A 23,593-nucleotide genomic window follows, 5' to 3' on the forward strand; every position below is an offset into this window, starting at 1 on the left:
GGATCTTTAGAGTTTTCTATGTGGTTTTCTGTCATCTGCAAACAGAGGTAATTTTAGTTTGTCCTTTACAATTTGGATGCCATTAGTTTGGGGTTTGTTTCATTGTACCTGAAACACCTTTAGCTGAAACAATCTTTTGCCTTTTAAAATAAGCTGCCTACTTTTCACTGAGAGCTGCATTTTTGAATGCATATATTCTAAATCTTTATTCATTTTTTATTTTATTTCACTGCAGTCTGAGTCCTGTCATGACAGTCTTGCCTTCCATATAGAACTTCCTGCATTGTCTGTTAGACATTGGCCAATTACTTGATTTAGGCATGGAGTCCAGGTCGGTGTTTCAGAAAGGGGCTGATCTGCAAACTTTTTGTACAGGCTACACAATAGGATTACATTGTTACTATTAAAATATAAGTTGATGCACAACTTCCTTTGTTGAAAAAGACTTTCTCAAAAAAATTACCAGCTGAACTTCACTGTGATGTTGGTTGATTTATTATAAACATAAGTTTTCAACTCCTTTGAGTAAATACTAAGGTCTGTGATTCCTGCATCATATGGTAAGAATATGTATTCTGTTGTAAGAAACTGCCAGACTGTCTTCTAAAGTCGCTGTGCCGTTTTGCATTCCAACAGCAATGAATGAAATTTCACACTGCTATGCATCCTGACCATCATTTGGTGGTGCAAGTGTACTGGACTTTGGCCATTCTAATAGTTGTATAGTGGTATTTTATTGTTTTCATTTGCATTGCCTTGATGACATGATGCACAGCATCTTTTAAAATACTTAATTTCCATCTGTTTGTCCTCTTTGGTGAGATATCTGTTAAGGTCTTTGGCCCATTTTGAAAATCAGGTCATTTATTTTCTTGTTATTGCGTTTGTAGAGTGTTTGTATATTTTCGACAACAATCATTTATTAGATGTGTCTTGGCAAATATTTTCTCCCAGTCCATAGTTTTTATTTTCTTGACAGTGGTCTTTGCAGAACAACAAAAATTTCAACAAATTCAGCTTCAAAATGATTTATTTCAGTAGTTGTGCCATTGGTGTCATATCTAAAAAGCTATCAACAAGCCCAAGGTCATCTAGGTTTTTTTCTACATTATTTCGTAGTAGTTGTGTAGTTTTGGACTTTGATGTCATGTGATTTGGATTTGGATCTAAACCTGTTATCTGGAATGTATGTGTTGCTTGAAAATTAAACTTCTCAGATTTAATTTCCTTATCTATAAAAAGTAGATAATGATAATACTTTACAAATTTGTTGTAAGGATTAAATGAAGAAATAAGTATGTGAAATATGATAGCACAATCATACTGAGTTAATTAACTTAAGTAGGTTTTACTTTCCATTGTTTTAACAACCCAAAGTCAACAGTGGTCCGAAAATACTACAGGATTAAAAAAAATTATTCATAATATATTTTACATACTTGTGAGGTACATGTGAGGACATGTTACATGGATAGAAGGTGTAATGATTAAGTCAGGATATCTGGGGTAAACTTTACCATGAAAATTTATCATTTCTATGTGTAGGTAACATTTCAAGTCTTCTCTTTTTAGCTATTTTTATTACATAATACATTGTTGATAACTATAGTCTTCCTAATCTGCTATCAAGTATTAGGGTTTATGTCTTCTATCTAACTGTACCCACTAATTAACATATCTGGTATCTGTTCTCTACCTCCATTAGATCTAATTTTTATCATTTACGTTTGAAAAAGAACATGTGGTATTTGTCTTTCTGTGACTGTCTTATGTCATATTAAGGTAAAGTCCTCCAGTTTAATCCATGTTACTGTATGACATGATTTCAGTCACCTTTATTGCGGAATATCACTCCATTGTGTATATATGGTAGATTTTCTTTATCCATTCATCCATTGATGGACACATACGTTGATTCTGTATCTTTCCTATTGTGAATCATGCTGTCATAAATGTGCAAATTCAGGTACATATCACTTTATTGATATATTGATTTATTTTCTTTTGGATAAATATCCAGTGTGATTGGTGGATTGTAATAGTTCTATTTTTTTTTTTTTAATAACTGCCATGATGTTTTCTATAGTTGGTGTACTAATTTACATTCCCACTAGTAGGGCAGGAATTACGTTTTCTCAGCACCTTCACCAGAATCTGTTTTTTTTTTTTGGTTTTGTTTTTGGTTTTGGTTTATTTTTGGTCTTTTTAATAGCCATTCTAACTGGGGTAAGGTGGTATCTCATTGTGGTTTTAATTTGCATTTTCCTAATGATTAGTGATGTTGAGCAGCTTCTCAGATGCCTGTTGGCCATTTGTATGTCTTGAATGTCTATTTATGTCCTTAAGCTACTTTTAATGACATCTTTAAAAATTTGGTACTTGGGTTCCTTGTATATTCTAGATATTATCTTTTGTCAGATTAATGGTTTGAAAGTATTTTCTCCCATTCAACAGGTTGTAAGTGCATTCTGTAGCTTCCCTTGCTGTTCAGGTGCTTTTAACTTTAATATAGTCCCATTTGTCTATTTTTGTTTTAGTTGTCAGTGATTTCAATGTCTTAGCCATGAAATCTTTGTCTAGACTGATGTCTTAAAGTGTTTCTCCTATGTTGTTTTCTAATTGGCTTTATAGTTTTAAATTTTACATTTAAGTCTTTAATCCATCTTGGGTTTGTACCTGGCTAGAGATAGGGGTGCAGTTTTCTTCTTCTGCATGTGACTATTCAGTTTTCCCAGTACTATTTATAGAAGATAGTATCTTTTCCCCAGTGTATATTCTTGGAAACTATACAATAACTCAGTTGGCTGTAAATATGTGGATTCATTTCTGGACTCATTATTCCATTCCATTGTTCTATATCTGTTTTTATATGACTACTATAGTGTTATTGTTACAATGGCCTTGTATTATATTTTGAATTTGGATGATATAATGCCTCTATCTTTGTTCTTTTTGTTTAGGACTGCTTTGGCTATTCTGGCTCTTTTTTGTTTTCATATAAATTTTAGGATTTTTTTTTTCTAATTCTGTGAAAGATGATATTAACATTTTGATAGAGATTATAGTGAATCTGTAGGTAGCTTTGAGCAGTAGAATCATTTTAATAACATAATTTTTCTGATTCATGAATACAGATTGTCTTTCCAATTGTTTGTTTCCTCTTTATTTCATCAGTCCTGTAGTTGCCCTTGCAGAGATCTTTACCTCCTTTGTTAAATTTATTCCTATTTTTTGTAGCTATTGTAAGTGGGATTGTTATCTTGATTTCTTCTCAGCTGGTTCACTATTGGCATATAGAAACACTAGAAACACTACTGATTTTTAAGTGTTGATTTTGTTTCCTGCAATGTTACTGAATTTATTAATCAAATCTAGGAATTTTTTATGAAGTCTTTCTATTTTTCTAGACCTAAGATCGTATCATCAGCAAAGAGGGACTTTGACTTTCTGTTTTTTCAATGTAGATGCCTTTTATTTATTTTTCTTGCCTAATTGCTCTGGCTACACGTTCCAGTATTATGTTGGTGTACTGCTGGATTCAATTTGGTAGTATTTTGTTGGAGATCTTTTCATCTACCTTCAGGGATTTTGGCCTGCTGCACTATGAGCCTGACTCTGGGGAGGGTGGAACCACTGTCAGTGGGAGGAGCTTAGGCAGGCACCTGTGGGGCAGGTGATCTCCCCTTATGTTGGTCCCATAATAGCCTGCACCAGCAGCAGCAGCAACAGCAGAGAGATTTGTCCTCAGGGTGTATGAAAGTGCCCAGCCTCCCACCTTGGCCAGCTGTGCCAGAGGTGGTGGTAGCCTCAGGGCAGGTTGCAGTTCTTTGGGAACTGAGCTTTCAGAATGGCACCATGTTGCACCTGTCCAGACCTCAGAAAGCTGTGGAACCCAGAATGAGTTTCTTCTCTGGAGCAATTCTCTACATAATATCAAGGCAGCTTTCCGTGTTAGTCTTAAGGCCCCTAGAGAGTCAAGGGGTTTTCTGATGCCTAGGATTATTGAAGTCATTGGTGTGGTTGTGAAGCCCTGGGGGGTCAGTTGCTCACACTTTTCCTGCATCTGCAGCTTCTTCCTTTATTACAGTATTTTGAGAGAGAGGAAGAGGGACTACTTTTACATCACTTTTATTACTGTATATTATTATAATTGTTAAATTTTATTAGTTATCGTTGCCCATCTCCTACTATGCCTAATTAATAAATGAAAATTTATCATAAGTGTGTATATGTAAGAAAAAAATAGTAAATATAGTGTTCAATACTATCTGCAAGTTCTGTCATCTGCTGGGGGTCTTGAAGTGTACCCTGCATGGATAAAGGGGGACAACAGTAATGAATACCACTCAGGAACAGCCAAATAAAAAAGACGCAGTGGGTAAGGACTGACGTAGGTGAGGTTTTGATCTTACATGCACTCTTCAGGCACACCACCCTGCCAACACTTCTATGTGTTCATGGAGAGGGAGGTTGTCATACACTGAGTGTAGCCATTTAAACTCTTTTAATGGACAATGGAAGAATTTGATTCACTGACCTGATTCTCTAACTCCTAGATTTTCTTTTATAAATACTGCATTTGTAAATAATCAAGAGCACATTTTTTCCTTAAATGACTTTAATCCCAGCAAAGAAACAGATAACAAGTATTTGGTTGGGCATGCTTTTGACTTTTGATGATAAGGCTCAAGAGGAAATCACTCTAACGAGTATATATTTCTCAGTGCCCCTGTAATGGTTAAATAATTAAGAATGTACTTATATGAAGTCCTCCTAATAGATAAGGCTATTTCAAATCCTCTTTCAACTGTAAGTGATTGAAGACAGCCCCATGCATATCTAACATCCATGGTCACACACTCTCTTAAATATTTAAAAACCGGCTACACTAATATTCCTTAATAGTCATTTGAAGGTTTTATTATTTAAACATCTTTTATTATTTTTAAAATTAAAAATATCGCTTTGCTTACCGTTTTGGTAACTCATTGAAACTGGTGATTGGTTTTCATGAAATAAAGGCAAAATTTTATTCATACTATCAAAAAAGACATGAACTACTCTCTGATCCCCTTAAGAAATACACACAAATACACATTTTCCTATAATCTTATATTTTCATGCATTATTCTTCCCAAATAAGGTAGACATCTGTATATGGATTTAAACATTAGGACTAAGTATTTGGAAACCTTGCCTGACATCTTGAGCCAGTAGATACAAAAAGAAAATGCCAAAATCAGAATTTATTTTGGGCATTTGTTACTTAATGGCTTTATTACTACTAACATTTACATATATTAGAATAATACATGGGTAATGCCAAAATTAATGTACATGAAGTACATTGCCATGTAAACTGGAATTTGAATTTAATTTGAAATTCTGTAACATTTTAAATTACTATTTTTATTCTAATACTTTGATGCTTTCCATAAAGCATGACTTTTACTTATTGCCATTGCAAGTTTGTGAATTGCAAATGATGGTGTGAGTAGGTCAACCCTCTATTTTATTTGATAACTTTAAATAACCAGTAAGGCTAGATTTTCAAAGTCATCTTTTAATCATGAACTACTGGTAGCATTTGCAATTGGAAATAATGTGACATAGGTTGTTTTCAAGAACATACATTCTGGAATCAGATTGCCTCATTTGAATTTTTAGTCTGCTACTTTTTAGCTAGGCGACTTTGCTTAATTTTTCTGTTCCTCTTTTTCTTCTATAAATGGGTTCTTGTTGTTATAAAAAGATAATCTGTGTGAATATCTTAACACAATATCTAGCATTTAGTAAATGTCAAGAAATATAATTTTATTTTTATTTTTATACTCTTCCTTTAGTATACATGCAGTGTGGTAGTTTGATAAATAGACTTTTGAACCAGGTAGTTTAGTATAAGTGAAAAAACTCATGTAATTCATTTCCTTCATGTTAAATATTTCATAACATTCAGAATAAATTTTACACCACAAAAAACTGATTCTATCAGAATAGTGAGTTCTAACTTTTTCCTTTTTAACACCTGAAGCTTTCTTTCATCATATTCGAAGTTTTCACACTATACATGTAATCATAACTGCAAAGGCCTATCCTTCTCACTGGATAGTCCAAAGAATGAAATGTCAAACTATTAATAGTTTGCACCTTCGTATCAGGAGAAGTTTTCCACCGGCAGACTTGAGTGCACTATAATGAGTGTGCTTGGTTTCAAATAATTTAGCTTTTTTGAGGTGAAGAAACTACCCTGGGAGGTCTTTAAAACAAAAGGCCTTTTAAATCGCCTTTAATTTAGGGATGCTTTCCAACTCAGACTCTTAAACTTTATGAAAATATACTGTGTTTGAACAATTTTAACCCAACATTGTCATTCTTCTTTTCAAGCCACTGAAAATTGAATGGGCTGAATATTTCAGGTGTGGACAAATGACATTCATATATAGAGAGAGTCTAGAAAAACCCCATATTTGGTAACAGTTTGTTGAGTTGAATAGTTTCAAAAAATTCTCACAAAAATAATTTATAAAAAAGTAAATACATATTGTGGGAGATTTTATCATTAGGCATAATTTATCACACTGATAAACTCTTCCACTTAAAGGGAAGTTTATTCTTTCACAGGAAGAAAAAAGTAGCTGCAAACACATTTAGATTTCTTAGGAAAATACAAATATAACCTGACAGCAAATGTGTTTTCACTTTTTATCATTTGACTCCAGTATCATTAATCTTTTTTTTTAATTTTTATTTTTTAAGTTGTACTTTAAATTCTGGGGTACATGTACGGATCTTACAGAATTGTTGCAAAAGTATGCACATTTGCTGTCTCCTTCCCCTGTCATGTATATCAGGTATTTCTCCCAGTATTATCTCTCCCCAACCTCTCCAGCCCCTGCTGTCCCTCCCCAGACCCCCACCCCACAATAGACCTGGGTGTGTGATGTTCGTCTCCCTGTGCCCATGCATTCTCATTGTTGAACACCTCCTATGAGTGAGGACATGTGGTGTTTGGTTTTCTGTTCTTGGTTCAGTTTGCTGAGAATGGTGGTTTCCAGATTGATCCATGTCCCTACAAAGGACGCGAACTCATCATTTTTTATGGCTGCATAGTATTCCATGGTGTATGTGTGCCATATTTTCCTTGTCTAGTCTATCGTCGATGGGCATTTGGGTTGCTTCCAGGTCTTTGCTATTGTAAACAGTGCCACAATGAACAGATATGTGTAAGTGTCTTTATAATAGAACAATTTATAATCCTTTGAATATATATCCAGTAATGGGATTGCTGGGTCAAATGGAATTTCTATTTCTGGGTCCTTGAGGAATCGCCACACTATCTTCCACAATGGTTGAACAATTTACACTCCCACCAACAGTGTAAAAGTGTTTTTTAATGATCACCATTCTAACTAGTGTGAGATGGTATTTCAATGTGGTTTTGATTTGCATTTCTCTAGCAACTAGTGATGATGAGCATTTTTTCATATGTTTGCTGGTCTCATAAATGTCTTGTTTTCAAAAGTGTATGTTCATATCCTTCACCCACTTTTGTATGGCTTCGTATGTTTTCTTCTTGTAAGTCTGCTTTAGTTCTTTGTAGATGCTCAATATTAGCCCTTTGTCAGATGAGTAGATTACAAAATTTTTTTCCCATTCTGTTGCTTGCTGGTTCACTCTAATGTTTGTTTCTTTTGTTCTGCAAAAACTGTTAAGTCTAGTTAAATCCCATTTGTCTATTTTGGCCTTTGTTGCCAATGCTTTTGGTGATTTAGTCTTGAAGTCCTTGCCTATGCCTAAGTCCTGAATGCTTTTGTCTAGGTTTTCTTCTAGGGTTTTTATGGTGTTAGGTCTTACGTTTACATGTTTAATCCATCTGGAGTTAATTTTAGTGTAAGGCGTAAGGAAAGGATCCAGCTTCAGCTTTCTGCACATGGCTAGGCAGTTTTCCCACCATTTATTAAACAGGGAATGTCTTCCCCATTGCTTATTTTTGTCAGGTTTGTCAAAGATCAGATGGTTGTAGATGTGTGGTGTTGCTTCCAAGGCATATGTTCTGTTCCACTGGTCTACATCTCTGTTTGGGTACCAGTACCATGTTGTTTGATTACTGTACCTTGCAGTGTATTAGTTTGAAGTCAGGTAGCGTGATACCTCCAGCTTTCTTCTTTTTGCTTAGAATTGACTTGGCTATGTGGGCTCTCTTTTGGTCCCATATGAAGTTTAAGGTGTTTTTTTCCAGCTCTGTGAAGAGAGCCAATGGTAGCTTGATGGGGATAGTGTTAAATCTATAAATTACTTTGAGCAATATGGTGATTTTCACAATATTGATTCTTCCTAACCATGAGCATGGAATGTTTTTCTATCTGTTTGTGTCCTCTCTTATTTCCTTGATCAGTGGTTTGTAGTTCTCCTTGAAGAGGTCCTTCACGTACCTTGTTAGTTGTATTCCTAGGTATTTTATTCTCTTTGTAGCAATTGTGAATGGGAGTTTGCTCTTGATTTGGCACTCTTGTTAGTCTGTTACTGGTGTGTAGGAATGCCTGTGATTTCTAGACATTGATTTTGTATCCTGAGACTCTGCCGAAGTTGCTTATGTTTCAGGAGATTTAGGGCTGAGATGATGAGGTCTTCTAAATATACAATCATGTCATCTGCAAATTGAGACAATTTGACTTCCTTTTTTCCTAATTTAATATCCTCTTTTTCTTTTTCTTGCCTGATTTCCCTGGCCAAAACTTCCAATACTATGTTGAAAAGGAGTGGTGAGAGAGGGCATCCTTGTCTTGTGCCAGTTTTCAACGGGAATGCTTCCAGTATTTACCCATTCAGTATGATATTGGCTGTGGGTTTTTCATAAATAGCTTTTATTATTTTGAGATACATTCCATCGATACCGAGTTTATTGAGGGGTTTTAGTATAAATAGCTGTTGAATTTTGTCAAAGGCCTTCTCTGTATCTATTGAGATAATCGTGTGGTTTTTGTCTTTGGTTCTGTTGATGTGGTGAATTATGTTTATAGATTTGCATATGTTGAACCAGCCTTGCATCCCAGGGATGAAGCCAACTTGATGGTGATGGGTAAGCTTTTTGATGTGCTGTTGCATTTGGTTTGGCAGTATTTTATTGAAGACTTTTGCATCAATGCTCATCATGGATATTGGCCTGAAGTTTTCTTTTTCTGCTGAGTCTCTGCCTGATTTTGGTATCAGGATGATGTTGGTTTTCTAAAATGAGTTAAGAAGGATTCCCTCTTTTTGTATATTTGGAAATCTTCATTCCACTATAGGATTACATTCCAAAACTGTCTACCTGTGAACTATTAAATTCCAACAATATCCTGTTCATTGACTGCAACGTTCTGGCTCCCAGATGCCTTGGTTCTCAATGTATTTGCTTTTCAAGTTTCAAGTTGTCCTAGCAAATCAGTCTGTTGGCCGTCTTCTCCCATGAGTTTCTTTCTGAATTATTTTCTTCCTGAACCAGCTTAGACTATCCCTTACCCTGTGCCTGCTCAATGTTTTTCCTCTCTGTCCTTTTGACTCTACTCATAGTGTCAGACTCCTGACTTTTGAGGGATATAAGGCATTGCTTCAGTTACTTCTTCATGTGTAAGAAACTACTCCAATACTTCAGAGATTAAAATAACCACATTTTATTATATCCAATTATAGTAATTCTCATTAGTGGATGGCTGATCTAGTCTCCAGTGTCCAAGATGGTTTCATATGTCTGGAACCATGTTAGGGTACAATGGGAAGTCTAAGCTAAACTCTGCCCTCTCCTTCTCCATATTGTCTCCGGGCCTCTTCTCATGGTTTCTGCAGAGGAGTAGTTGAAGTTTTACATGGGGTTTAGAGCTTCCAGAGTAGGCATTTCAAAAGTTAGGAAGTGGAACTGCCAGACTTGTGTCCTTGTCCCAGAAAGGATCCCCACATCTCATTATTTGTGATTATTCTCCTTAAAAGTTTTAATTTTCTCTAACCCCTTAAGTGATTATATTCAAGAGTGAAGTCCTTATTTGGTATTTTATTTATTTTTTGTCTATATTCACTCTGAGCTAGTTCAATAATTATAACCTGGAATCAGGCCTTTTTTCTGAGTTTTTAGATACATATTTTCCCTTGACAATCAGACAGATGTTTCTGGGCATGTAATAGACAAAATATTATGTAAAACTTATCCAGTGTAAACAACTAAAAATTCTAGACAATATTGTAAAATTAGTATTAAAAATTTAAAATATTTATTTGAAAAATACTTTATCAAATTTAATGAAAGAAGTACAGTGAGGTTACTTTTGACTTGAGGGTATTTGCTGAACATGGGCAAGTTTGAGCTTCAATTGTAATGGCATCTTTAGGCAAGGGGTGCAGATCTTAAAACCCAGAGTATTCACTGAGGGAGAGATCTGTAAGGTAGGAGTAAAGCAGAATTAAACCCAACCTACACATTCCCACTCCCAAGGAAGTGCAAGAAATGTGTGACTTTGAAATGAACAGGATGGGATGTTGTGGTAATCCATTCTTGAAATTATAGTCACAAGCTGACCTTTATAGATTTTTTTTTTTCTTCTTATACTTTAAGTCCTGGGGTGCATGTGCAGAACGTGCAGATTTATTACATAAGTATACATGTGCCATGGTGGTTTGCTGCATACATCCCCACTGTCATCTACATTAGGTATTTCTCCTAATGCTTTCCCTCTCCTAGCTTCCAACAGGCCGTGGTGTGTGATGTTCCACCCACTGTGCCCATGTGTTCTCATTGTTTAGGACCCACTTATGAGTGAGAGTATGTCCTGTTTCGTTTTCTGTTCTTGTGTCAGTTTGTTGAGAATGATGGTTTCCAGCTTCATCCATGTTCCTGCGAAGGACATGAACTCAGTCTTTTTTATGGCTGCATAGTGTTCCATGGTATATGTGTGCCACATTTTATCCAGTCTATAATTGATGGGCATTTGGGTTGTTTCTAAGTCTTTGCTATTATAAAGAGTGCCACAATAAACGTGCATGTACATGTGTCTTTATGATAGAATGATTTATAATCCTTTGGGTAAATACTCAGTAATGGGATTGCTGGATCAAATGATATTTCTAGTTTTAGATCCTTGAGGAATTGCCACACTGTTTTCCACAATGGTTGAACTAATTAATGCTCATCGAGCAGTGAAAAAGCATTCCTATTTCTCCACCATCTGTTGTCTCTTGATTTTTTAATGATTGCCATTCTAACTGGTGTGAGATGGTATCTCAATATGGTTTTAATTTGCATTTCTCTAATGAACAGTGATGATGAGCTTTTCTCATGTTTGTTGGCTGCATAAATGTCCTCTATTGAGTAGTGTATGATCATATCCTTTGCTCATGGGTTTTTATTTTTCTTGTAAATTTGTTTAAGCTCTTTGCTGGATATTAGCCCTTAGATTGCAAAATTTTTTTCCTATTCTGTTGGTTGCCACGTCACCCTCATGATAGTTTCTTTGCTGTGCAGAAGCTCTTACATTTAATTAGATCCTATTTGTCTTGGTTTCTGTTGCCATTGCTTTTGGTGTTAGTTTTTGACCATACTTACATGGTGAATGGCATTGCCTAGGTTTTCATCTAGGGTTTTTATGGTGTTAGGTCTTATGTTTAAATCTTTAATCCATTTGGAGTTAATTTTTGTATAAGGTGTAAGGAATGAATCCTGATTAAGCTTTTTGCATGTTGCTAGCCCAATTTCCCAACACAATTTATTAACTAGGGGATCCTTTCCCCCATTGCTTGTCAGGCTTGTCAAAGATCAGATGGTTGTAGATGTGTAGAATTACTTCTAAGGCCTTTATTCTGTTACATTCGTCGATATCCCTGTTTTGGTACCAGTACCATGCTGTTTCGATTACTGTAGCCTGGTAATATAGTTTGAACTCAGGTAGCATGATCCCTCTGGCTTTCTTTTCCTTTTTTGGGGTGGTTCCATATGAAATTTAAGGTGGTTTATTCCAATTCTGTGAAGAAAGTCAATGGTAACTTGATTTGGGATAGCATTGAATCTATAAATTGCTTTGGATAGTATGACCATTTTCATGATGCTGATTTTTCTTAACCATGAGCATGGAATGTTTTTCTACCTGTTTGTGTTGTCTCTTATTTCCTTGAGCAGGTTTGTATTTCTCCTTGAAGAGGTCCTTCACATCCCTTGTTAGTTGTATTCCTAGGTATTTTATTCTCTTTGTAGCAATTGTGAATGGGAGTTCACTCCTGATTTGGCTCTTTAACTCCAATTCAAGTCACTTGATGATTCAAATAAGCCTCAAGTCATGCACTTTATTTAATGTGTTCCTAGACAGTGATGTCCATAGTTGCATGTGGACACAAATTTTCTCTGGAGAGAAAAACCATCACTTTAGGCATCAAAATAGTCTATAAATATTTTTAAAGGGCAATAAAGAATACAGAATTGAATTTGTCAAAATTAATCAAGACAGACAGGTAGACAGTACTGTGAATGAAAAGCAACAGTAAAAACTTCCTCAAATTGAAATTATCAGGCAGTATAAAACAATTACTTTGTTTAAAGAAATGTAAGACAAGTTTAACTACATTTTCAGGTAAATATGGTGTTGCAGGTATACAAAAAACTACACAGAAATTGAATTAAAAACATACTATATATTTTGCAGATTAAGCTGGATTGGAGAAATAATTTTTACTCAGAAGAATTTATTCATAATGTAGTACAGAAACACCAACAAGTGGAAAATTTGGAAGAAGTGTTAAAACACACCAAAAACAGAAGGAACAGGGTCATCTAATGAGGTTATAAAGAAGGAAATACAGGTGTTAAACAGCTAATGATGAGAATTTTCCAAAATTTCCTTAGATGAAAGACATCAGAGTTAACAGATTTAAGAAGCCCAACAAATCCCAAACCCATAAGTGAAAAGAAACCCATCTCTAAGTACCATATATTGAAACTGCAGAACAACAATGGCCATCTGAAGACAGTGGAATTATATAATGAAGCGCTGAAAGAACAAAGCCTGTCAAACCATAAGAAAAATTCCTTTTAATGTTTTTGTGTTTATAAAACATTAAATATCTATCCATGTAAACAACATATCCATCCATGTAGATGACAGATACATGTGTATATATAACATTAAAAGATATATACATGTCTTTTAATGTGTATATAAATTTATATGTATAATTATATATGTATAGTACATTAATTCTACAGTGTGTATATGCACATATAGACATATACATATATACGCATATGTCCATTTATGTGTATATGTACATATACACAAATGTATGTGTATATATATAAACATATACATGTATATATACACACATATATACATACATATACTCTGGGACATCTATTTACTTCCCATATCTCTAATTATGAATTATCGCATGCTTATGAGTAGCTAAATGTTGGATCATCTCGGGAAAACATAGCACTATTGTGTATGGTGTCCTATAGAGATCTTCAGTCTCTGGACACAGCATTAAGAGCTCTTGCTTTCATAGCCCCACAAACTAAAAGATAATTTTTAGAAAATCATGATCAGCGAATTCACTAAAGATATGATAGATCTAAATGATAAGACACAAGGAAAGTGGTCACAGATGGAAAGTCTATAGTGAAAGAAGGAATGAAGGGCAAATAAGCTAGCAAATATCTGGGTATTTAAAAAATACTATAGAAATACTATAAAAATATTATAATGTAAAAATGATTTTTTTTTCTCTTGTGACACAGAGTCTTGCTCTGTTGCCCAGGCTGGAGTGCAGTGGCACTATCTAGGCTCACCACAATCTCTGGCTCCCAGGTTTAAGTGATTCTTCTGCCTTAGCCTCCCAAGTAGCTCAGACAACAGGCATGCCAGCTAATTTTTGTATTTTTAGTAGAGACGGCTTTTCACTCTGTTGGCCAGGCTGGTCTTGAACTCCTGACCTTGTGATCTGCCTGCCTCAGCCTCCCAAAGTACTGGGATTAGAGGCGTGAGCCCCCACACCTGACTATAATGTACAATAGACATTTTATAAAAAAAAAAAAGAATTGAAATTTATGACTCAGTAACACATGTTAAAATGAGAATAAAAGGAACAAATTGTCCTTAGATTACTGTTTTCTTCAGTGATATGTAAGGGTATTGATAGATAAGTATGCAAGTTGCAAGCTTTGGGACAATCAATGATAGAAACAGAGTAAATAAGTCTTCAGCTAGTAGCATAAAAAGATCAGAGTGATAATATAATCCATCCATCTAAAAGAAGGCAATAACGAATACTAGAAAACAAATAGTACAAAGTAAGTTACAGTAAATTTAAGGCAGAAATCTAATAAAGCAAAAAATAAGTAGATACAGCAAATGTCAATGAATAAACTGCTAAGTGCTCTGGGTAAAATAAGATTGACAGACTCTTAAAAAATCTTAAAAAATAAGCTCATGCTGTTTAAAAGAGATGCTTGTAAAATATAAAGATACTGAAAGTTTAAGAATAAAATGATGGGAAAAATATCACATACAACTAATAACAAAATAAATGCCTATGTGGCTATAATAATGATGTTAGAATATATATATATATGCATACATATTTCATATATATATTAAATAAAGCATTGCTGGTGATAAAAGAGATTGTAGTGATAAAATACTCAATATTCAATTCATGGACAACATAAAAGAAGTCTAAATTCATATGTACTGAATAGCATAGCCTCAAAATTGGTAAGGCAAAAAGGAGGTAGGACTACAAGGAGTATTTTTTAAATTAAGATCTAATTACTAATAACTTTCTTAGAGGAGTTAAACATACTCTTCTAAATTAATTCAACCGGAATAACTAGGCAAAACTAAATGAATACACAACTATATAGATGATTTGGACAATTCCTAGGTATGTAGACTTGACCCAATAGATACATATCACACTTCAAAAGTGCAGACTATTCCTTATTAGGAGGTATACCCAGGACAGAAATCTATTACATATCGTGCCATACAGAAAGTGTTAACAAATTCAGAGGATTGAAAACATATGGAGTACTTTCTCTGACTACAATTCATTTAAGAAAAACAATCAAAAGCAAAGAGAAAATAAAACATTACCCATATATCTGGAAATGAAGAAACACTGCTTCTCCATGGGGATTGAAAGGTGCATGAAACTGACACACTCAACATATTCCAATCTATTTCTCCTTTTCCTCACTGTCTTCAGGACTGGCACTATTATCCACTTCATTGCCTAAGGCATTATTTTTGGTCCTACTGACCTCACCTCAGCTCAGGCTTTCACCAATGATGCAATTTTTTATTTTTTGCAGCTTGTCTCTTCACTCTAAAAAAGAAGTATATTGACAATATTAGAATTAATAGGATAGTTTAACAATATTTTCTGGAAAAAGAAAGAAGGATTAGTTAGCTCCACTAGTTTCACCTGCAAATACATTTGTAAAGCAATGAGGCTCATTTACTTTCTACCCTCCTGAAATCACATTTCCCAACCCAAGCTAAAATTTCTGGGCTTAACTATGTTCTTCATTCACCTCTTACACTCCTCCTCTATTGCAGCATGTGTTATTAAAAATTGCTTCTTCTAAGAATAGCTGTTGGCTTATTGCAAGTCACATCTTTCGTCTGTTTTTATATATCTTTTCTACAGATCCCCCTGCAGTGGAACCAGCATTCTTGGAAATCCGGCAAGGACAGGACCGAGGTGTCACTATGAGCTGCAGAGTACTGAGAGCCTATCCAATACGGGTGCTGACCTACGAGTGGCGCTTGGGCAATAAATTATTACGGACGGGTCAGTTTGACTCTCAGGAGTACACAGAGTACCCTGTGAAGAGTCTTTCCAATGAAAACTATGGGGTTTATAACTGTAGCATCATAAATGAAGCTGGAGCTGGGAGATGCAGCTTTCTTGTTACAGGTAGGATTCCAGATATTATCTTCTTATATATTTTGTTTTATTAGACCAAAAATTTTAGACCTATGTTGATATAAGATTGAAAACATTTTATAAATTAATGGAGCATAGAACAGCTTGACTCATCAAGTTTGAGCTCCTACACATATATTTTCAAGGCAAGTTTATTTTATTAGTTAAAATAGTGCATGGGCCTATAAAATTACATAGAGGTTTATCTGAATTCTAGTAGAATTACTGAGGAGGTTGGTTACTGTATGAATTTCTCATAACTCGAAACTTTGAATCTAAGAGGAGAGAGCCAGGGAACAGAAGTATACAAAGATCCATATATTTGTAATGCAGAGAACAAATCTTTCGAAATAATGCTGTTTACCGCTGAGACCTAAATTTAATTTAAAACATTTTAAATTTTAACTTTTATAATTATTTTACTCTTCCACTTACTGTAAATTTTGTATAGTCATCCCAAAGTTTACTTCATTTAACTATACACCAAAATGTACAGAAACGATTATTCCTCTTTAAAAAAAAATATGTTTATGATGTATGTTAGAGTAAGGGGCTAAAAGAGTAGAGTTATGTTTACTTAGATGTCAGAAGGCATATGTAAATAGTTTCCTGCTAGGAAAAAGAAGAAAGTAAGCCAAGGTATTTTGGAGACTGTGATAAGCCTAGCTTATAGTATACCATCCAAGTTAAAGATAATCAACTGGATTGCTTGCAAGATGGCCAAATAGCAACATCTCTAGCATGCAACTCCCAGCAAGAGCAGTGCAGAAGGTGGGGGATCTCAACATTTCCCACTGAGGTACCTAGTTCATCTCACTGGGACTGGTTTAGACAGTGGATACAGCCCAAAGAGGGGGAGCCGGAGGAGGGTCGGGTGTTGCCTCATCCAGGAAGCACAAGGTGTGGGGGATCTCCCTCTCTTAGCCAAGGGAAGCCATTAGGGGCTTTTCCTGGCACTCTGTCACTCTGGCCCAGAACCACCACCACAAAGACCAGCAAGCTAAGATCCACTGGCTTGAAATTCTCCCACCCAGCACAACAGTCTGAGCTTCACCTGGGACATTCAAGCTCAGTGGGGGAAGGGGCATCTGCCATTGCCAAGGCTCATGTAGGCTGTTTTAACCTCGTCAGTGTAAACAAAGTTGACAGGAAGTTTACACAGAGACTGGGCAGAGGATACGACAGCTCAGTAAGGCCTCTGCAACAGACTGGGTCACTAGTCTCCCACCTTTCTGGACAGGGCATCTCTGAAGAAAGGCAGCAGCCCATCAGAGACTTATAACTAAAGCCCCCACCTTCCTGGGACAGAGCACTTGGGAAAAGGGGTGGTTGTGCTTTCAGCTTCAGCAGACTTAAATATCCCTGGTTGGCAGCTCTAAAGGGAGCAGCAGATCTCCCAGCACAGCATTCAGGGGAGAGACTGCCTCTTCAAGTGGCTCCCTGACCCATGTGTATCCTTACTAGGAGGACCCAGCAGGGGCTGACGGACACCTCATACATGAGAGCTCTGACTGGCATCTGGTGGGTACCTTTCTGGGATGAAGCTACCAGAAGGAAGGAACAGGCAGCAATCTTTGCTGTTCTGCAACTCCTGCTGGTGATTCCCAGGCAAGCAGGGTCTGAAGGTCTGAAGTGGACCTCCAGCAAACTCCAGCATACCTGCAGCATGGGGACCTGACTGTTAGAAGGAAAACTAACAGAAAGGACATCCACGCAGAGACTCCATCCAAAGATCACCAATGTCAAAGACCAAAGGGAGATAAATCTACGAAGATGGGAAGGAACAGTGCAAAAAGGCAGAAAATTCCAAAAACCAGAATGCCTCTTCTCCTCCAAAGGATCACAATTCCTCACTAGCAAGGAAACAAAACTGGACAGATAATGAGTTTGATGAATTACCAGAAGCAGGCTTCAGAAGGTGGGTAATAACAAACTTCTCCAAGCTAAACCAGCATGTTCTAACCCAATGCAAGGAAGCTAAGAACCTTGAAAAAAGGTTAGATGAAATGCTAAGTAGAATAACCAGCATAGAGAAAAACATAAATGACCTGATAGACTTAAAACACACAGCCCGGGCCGGGCGCAGTGGCTCAAGCCTGTAATCCCAGCACTTTGGGAGGCCGAGGTGGGTGGATCACGAGGTCAAGAGATCGAGACCATCCTGGTGAACAGGGTGAAACCCCATCTCTACTAAAAATATAAAACATTAGCTGGGCATGGTGGTGCGTGCCTGTAATCCCAGCTACTCAGGAGGTTGAGGCAGGAGAATTGTCTGAACCCAGGAGGTGGAGGTTGCGGTGAGCCGAGATCACACCATTGCACTCCAGCCTGCGTAACAAGAGCGAAACTCCGCCTCAAAAAAAAAAAAAAAAAAAAAAACAACACAGCCCGAGAACTTCATGAAACATACACAAGTTTCAACAGCCAAATCAATCAAGCAGAAGAAAGGATATCAGCTACCTAAGATCAACTCAATGATAAGAGAAAACAGAGTGAAAAGAAATGAACAAAGCCTCCAAGAAAAATGGAATTTTGTGAAAAGAGTTAATCTGTATTTGATTGGTATACCTGAAACTGACAGGGAGAAAGAAAACAATTTGGAAAAAACACTTTTCAGGATATTATCCAGTAGAACTTCACCAATCTAGCAAGGCAGGCCAACTTTCAAATTCAGGAAATACAGAGAACATCACAAAGATACTCCCTAAGAAGAGCAAAGCCAAGACACACAATTATCAGATTGACCAGGGTTGTAATGAAGGAAAAATTGCTAAGGACAGCCAGAGGGAAAGTTTGGGTTACCAACCAAGGGAAGCATTATCAGACTCACAGTGGATCTCGCAGCAGAAACCCTACAAGCCAGAAGAGAGTGAGGAGTCAATATTCAACATCCTTAAAGGAAGGAATTTTCAACCCAGAATTTCATAGCCAGTAAAGTAAGCTTCATGAGTGAAGGGGAAATATAGTCCTTTACAGATAAGCAAATGCTAAAAGATTTTGTCACCACCAGGCCTGCCTTACAAGAGCTCCTAAAGGAAGCACTAAACATGGAAAGGAACAACTGGTCCCAGCCACTGCAAAAACATACCAAACTGTAAAGACCATCAAGACTATGAATAAACTGCATCAACTAACAGGCAAAACAAAGAGCTAGCATCAAAATGGCATGATCAAATTCACACATAACAGTATTAACCTTAAATGTAAATGCACTAAATGCCCCAATAAAAAGATACAGAATGGTAAATTGAATAAAAAGAACCATTAGTGTGCTGTGTTCAAGAGACCCATCACATGTGCAGAGACACACATAGGTTAAATGTTCCCCCATCCCTTCATTTTAAGCCTATCAACCAAAAAAAAAAAAAAAAATTCCAGAACCAAAGGGATTCACAGCCGAATTCTACCAGAAGTACAAAGGAGCTGGTATCATCTCTCTCAAACTATTCCAAACAATAGAAAAAGAGGGAATGCTCCCTAACTCAATTTATGAGACCAACATCGTCGTGATACCAAAACCTGGCAGAGACACAACTAAAAAAGAAAATATCAGGCCAATATCCGTGATGAACATTGATGTGAAAATCCTCTGTAAAATACTGGCAAATTGAATCCAACAGCACATCAAAAACCTTATCCATCATGATCAAATAGGTTTCATCCTAGGATGCAAGGCTGGTTCAACATAGGCAAATCAATAAATATAGGTTCATCACATAAAGAGAACCAAAGACAAAAACCACAATTATCTCAATAGATTCAAAGAAGGCCTTTGACAAAATTCATCAATGCTTTATGCTAGAAATTCCAAATAAAACTATCAATGGAACGTGTCTCAAAATAGTAAAAGCTATGTATGACAAGACTATAGCCAACAGCATACAGAATGGGCAAAAACTGGAAGCATTCCCTTGCAAACTGACACAAGACAAAATGCCCTCACTAACCACTCCTATTCAACATTGTATTGGTAGTTATGGCCAGGGCAATCAGGCAAGAAACAAAAAAAGGGTATTCAATTAAGCAAAGAGGAAGTCAGATTGTCTCTATTTGCAGATGTCATGACGGTATATCTAGAAGACCCCATTGTCTCAGCCTCAACTTTCCTTAAGTTGATAAGCAACTTCAGCAAAGTCTCAGGATAAAAAATCAATGTGCAAAAATCAGAAGCATTCCTATACACCAATGACAGAAAAACAGAGAGCAAAATCATGAGTGAACTCCCATTCATAATTGCTACAAAAAGATTAAATACATAGGAATACAACTAACAAGGGATGTGAAGGACCTCTTCAAGGAGAACAAACCACTGCTCAAGGAAATAAGAGAGGATGCAAACAGATGGAAAACCATTCCATACTCATGGTTAGGAAAAATCAATATCTGGAAAATGGCCATACCACCCAATTACAAATTAATTTACAGATTCAGTGCTATCCCCATCAAGCTACCATTGACTTTCTTCACAGAATTGGAATAAACCACCTTAAACTTCATATGGAATGAAAAAAGAGCCCACATAGCCAAGACACTCCTAAGTGAAAAAAACAAAGCTAGAGGCATCATGCTACCTGATTTCAAACTACTCTAGAGGTCTATAGTAATCAAAACAGCATGGTACTGGTACCAAAATAGAGATATAGACCAATCGGACAGAACAGAGGCCTCAGAAATAATGCCACACATAAACAACCATCTGATATTTAACAAACCTGACAAAAACTAGCAATGGGGAAAGGAGTCTCTATTTAATAAATTGTGTTGGGAAAACTGGATAGCCATATGCAGAAAGCTGAAACTGGATCCCTTCCTTATACATTATACAAAAATTAACTCATGATGAGTTAAACATAAGACCCAACAAACATAAGACCTAACACCATGAAAACCTCAGAAGAAAACCTAGGCAATGCGATTCAGGATATAGGCATGGGCAAAGACTTCATGACTAAAACACCAAAAGCAATGGCAACAAAAGCCAAAATAGACAAATGGGATCTAATTAAACTTAAGAGCTTCTGCACAGCAAAAGAAACTATCGTTAGAATGAACCAGCAGCCAACAGACTGGAAAAATAATTTTTGCAATCTACCCATCTGACACATTTACAAGAAAAAAACAACTCCATCGAAAAGTGGGCAAAGGATATGAATAGACACTTTTCAAAAGGAGACATTTTTGCAGCCAACAAACATGAAAAAAAGCTCATCATCACTGGTCACTAGAGAAATGCGTATCAAAAGCACACAGATACCATCTCACACCAGCTAGAATGGCGATCATAAAAAATCTGGAGACAACAGATGCTGGAGAGGATGTGGAGAAATAGAAACACTTTTACACTGTTGGTGGGACTGAAAATTAATTCAACCATTGTGGAAGACAGTGTGGTGATTCCTCATGGATCTACAACTAGAAATAACATTTGACCCAGCAATCCCATTACTAAGTATATACCCAAAGGATTACAAATCATTCTATTATGAAGACACATACACACGTATGTTTATGGCAGCGCTGTTTACAATAACAAAGACCTGGAGCCAATCCAAATGCCCATCAATGATGGACTGAATAAAGAAAATGTGGCACATATACACCATGGAATACTATGCAGCCATAAAAAGCGAAGAGTTTATGTCCTTTGCAGGGACATGGATGAAACTGGAAACCATCATTCTGCAAACAGACATAAGAACAGAAAACCAAACACCATATGTTCTCACTGATAAGTGGGGGTTGACCAATGAGAACACAGGGCCACAGGGAGAGGAACATCACACACTGGGGCCTGTCAGGCAGTGGGGAGGGGCTGGAGCAGGGATAGCCAGGGTGGGATTAGGGGAGGGATAGCATTAGGAGAAATACCTAAAGTAGATAACAGGGTATATAGCAAACTACCATGGCACGTGTATACCTATGTAACAAACCTGCACGTTTTGTACATGTACCCCAGAACTGAAAGTATAATGAAAAATAAAATAACTATAATACTAAAAAATACTGTGCATTTGCATATATTTTATACTAATATTTTAATGGTGAAGTCATAGCACTTCAATGAGGTTTAAATGAGCTTCATGAGATTTAGTAGGAACCCGGATGTCATTTTTCATCTCCGACGGGTTATTTTTTACAAGTTCTAAAAGTTAATGTAGCACATTGATTTATTAGAATAAACTCATTTGTAAATTTGAAGGTCCAAATATTATCTATATGTATTTATATATTAATATGTAGACATATATATTTCTATTTTAATAGTTCTCTAACATTATAGAAAAGGATTTAACTAGAGCGTGCATTGCAAAAAGAGCGAGATTCAAAAAGTATCAATATTTAACTATGGAAAAGCATATTCGTCAATACTTCAAAATATCTAGGCTTATTTTATTCAAGGCATGACTGAATATCATTCTTGCGATATCCCATTATGTCCCATCACGTTACTTGATCTAGAAAACAAACCTAGTAAATCTAGAGTGATTAAATAGATGGAGGATGAAAAAGAGTTAATGATTCAATGAAAGGAAATTTTTGAAAATAATTTTTAAATGAGAAAAAAAGCGAATACAGAGAGGGGCAAAGGATGGATTAGGTTGAAAATACATCATATATATTTTCGTAAGCTAGGAAGCTAGCTAGTATCACCTGATAAAGACATAACTATGTCCAAATTCCTGGAACCTGTGGATATTAACTTATATGACAAAATATATAATTAAGTTATGGGTTTTGAGAGAAGGAGCTTATCCTGGATCATCTGAGTGGACCTGATATGCAAAAACATGCATTCTTAGAGAGTCAGCGGAGTTCTGACAGAGAAGAGGAGGCAATGTGAGTATGCAGTAATGTATCCACAATCTGAAGAACCCCTGGAGCCACCAGAAGCTGTAAGAGGCAAGGAATACATTCTCCCCTAGAGTCTCTACCGAAGTAGGAAGTAGGGATCTTCCAAGACCTTGGTTTCAGACTCCTAGCCTTCAGACCTGTGAGAAGATAGTTTTGTTTGTTTAAGCCACCCAGTTTGTGGCTGTTATGACAGCCTTAGATAACAACTACACATTACAACTCACTATTTCAAAGAACCCCTCTCTTAAAAATTATACGAGAGGCATAGAACTGTTATGTCAGCTGTTCTCAGTTTTATCACATGAAGCAGGCTCCTGGAGACAGGGTACACTTGCCTCTTACAACTGCAAGAGGCAGTCAGTAAGGAGAATCAACCTGGGAGGTCTCAGGTCGTAAGCTACACATTGGCTTAAACCAACCCCAAGGGATGCTTCAGCATTGGAATGTCATGCCCATTACACAATATAGCCAAAAAAAAAAAAAAAAAAAAAAAAAAGACGTTTCCAGCAGCTTCATTATACAGGAAACCAGATGACACGATCTACTGGCAAACTCTGTTGACAGTACCAGAGATTAATAAAGATCCAACTTTCTTTTTTTTTTTTTTTTAACATGAAGACCCAGGAAATCTGCAGTAAAATGCAGCATTTATTTATAAAGTTTTAAATCATCTATGTCTTTCGAATTGTTCTAATTGATATTCCTAAATATTTAGCAATCAACATGCTACTTCTAAGGTCCTGTAATGATGTTTCCACTAAATACACTTTCTTCATATTTCTTCCCTTTAATAGAC

At 36.3% G+C, this 23,593-nt stretch overlaps 1 protein-coding gene across 6 annotated transcripts in view; it reads left to right on the forward strand.

Annotated features, from left to right (window-relative positions):
* Positions 1 to 23,593, forward strand: part of MDGA2 (MAM domain containing glycosylphosphatidylinositol anchor 2) — an 845,750-nt gene that overhangs the window by 710,589 nt on the left and 111,568 nt on the right. For all 6 annotated transcript variants that reach the window (XR_012516333.1, XR_012516332.1, XM_003930557.4 and 3 more), the window contains one exon: positions 15,667 to 15,936. Coding sequence is in view for 4 of the 6 variants with exons in the window: in XM_003930557.4 (XP_003930606.2) it covers positions 15,667 to 15,936 (270 nt within the window). In the remaining 2 variants the exon portion in view is untranslated. The remainder of the gene's footprint in view (positions 1 to 15,666; positions 15,937 to 23,593) is intronic.

The sequence above is a fragment of the Saimiri boliviensis genome, chromosome 2 (assembly GCF_048565385.1).
Source record: "Saimiri boliviensis isolate mSaiBol1 chromosome 2, mSaiBol1.pri, whole genome shotgun sequence".
Lineage (NCBI taxonomy): Eukaryota > Metazoa > Chordata > Mammalia > Primates > Cebidae > Saimiri > Saimiri boliviensis.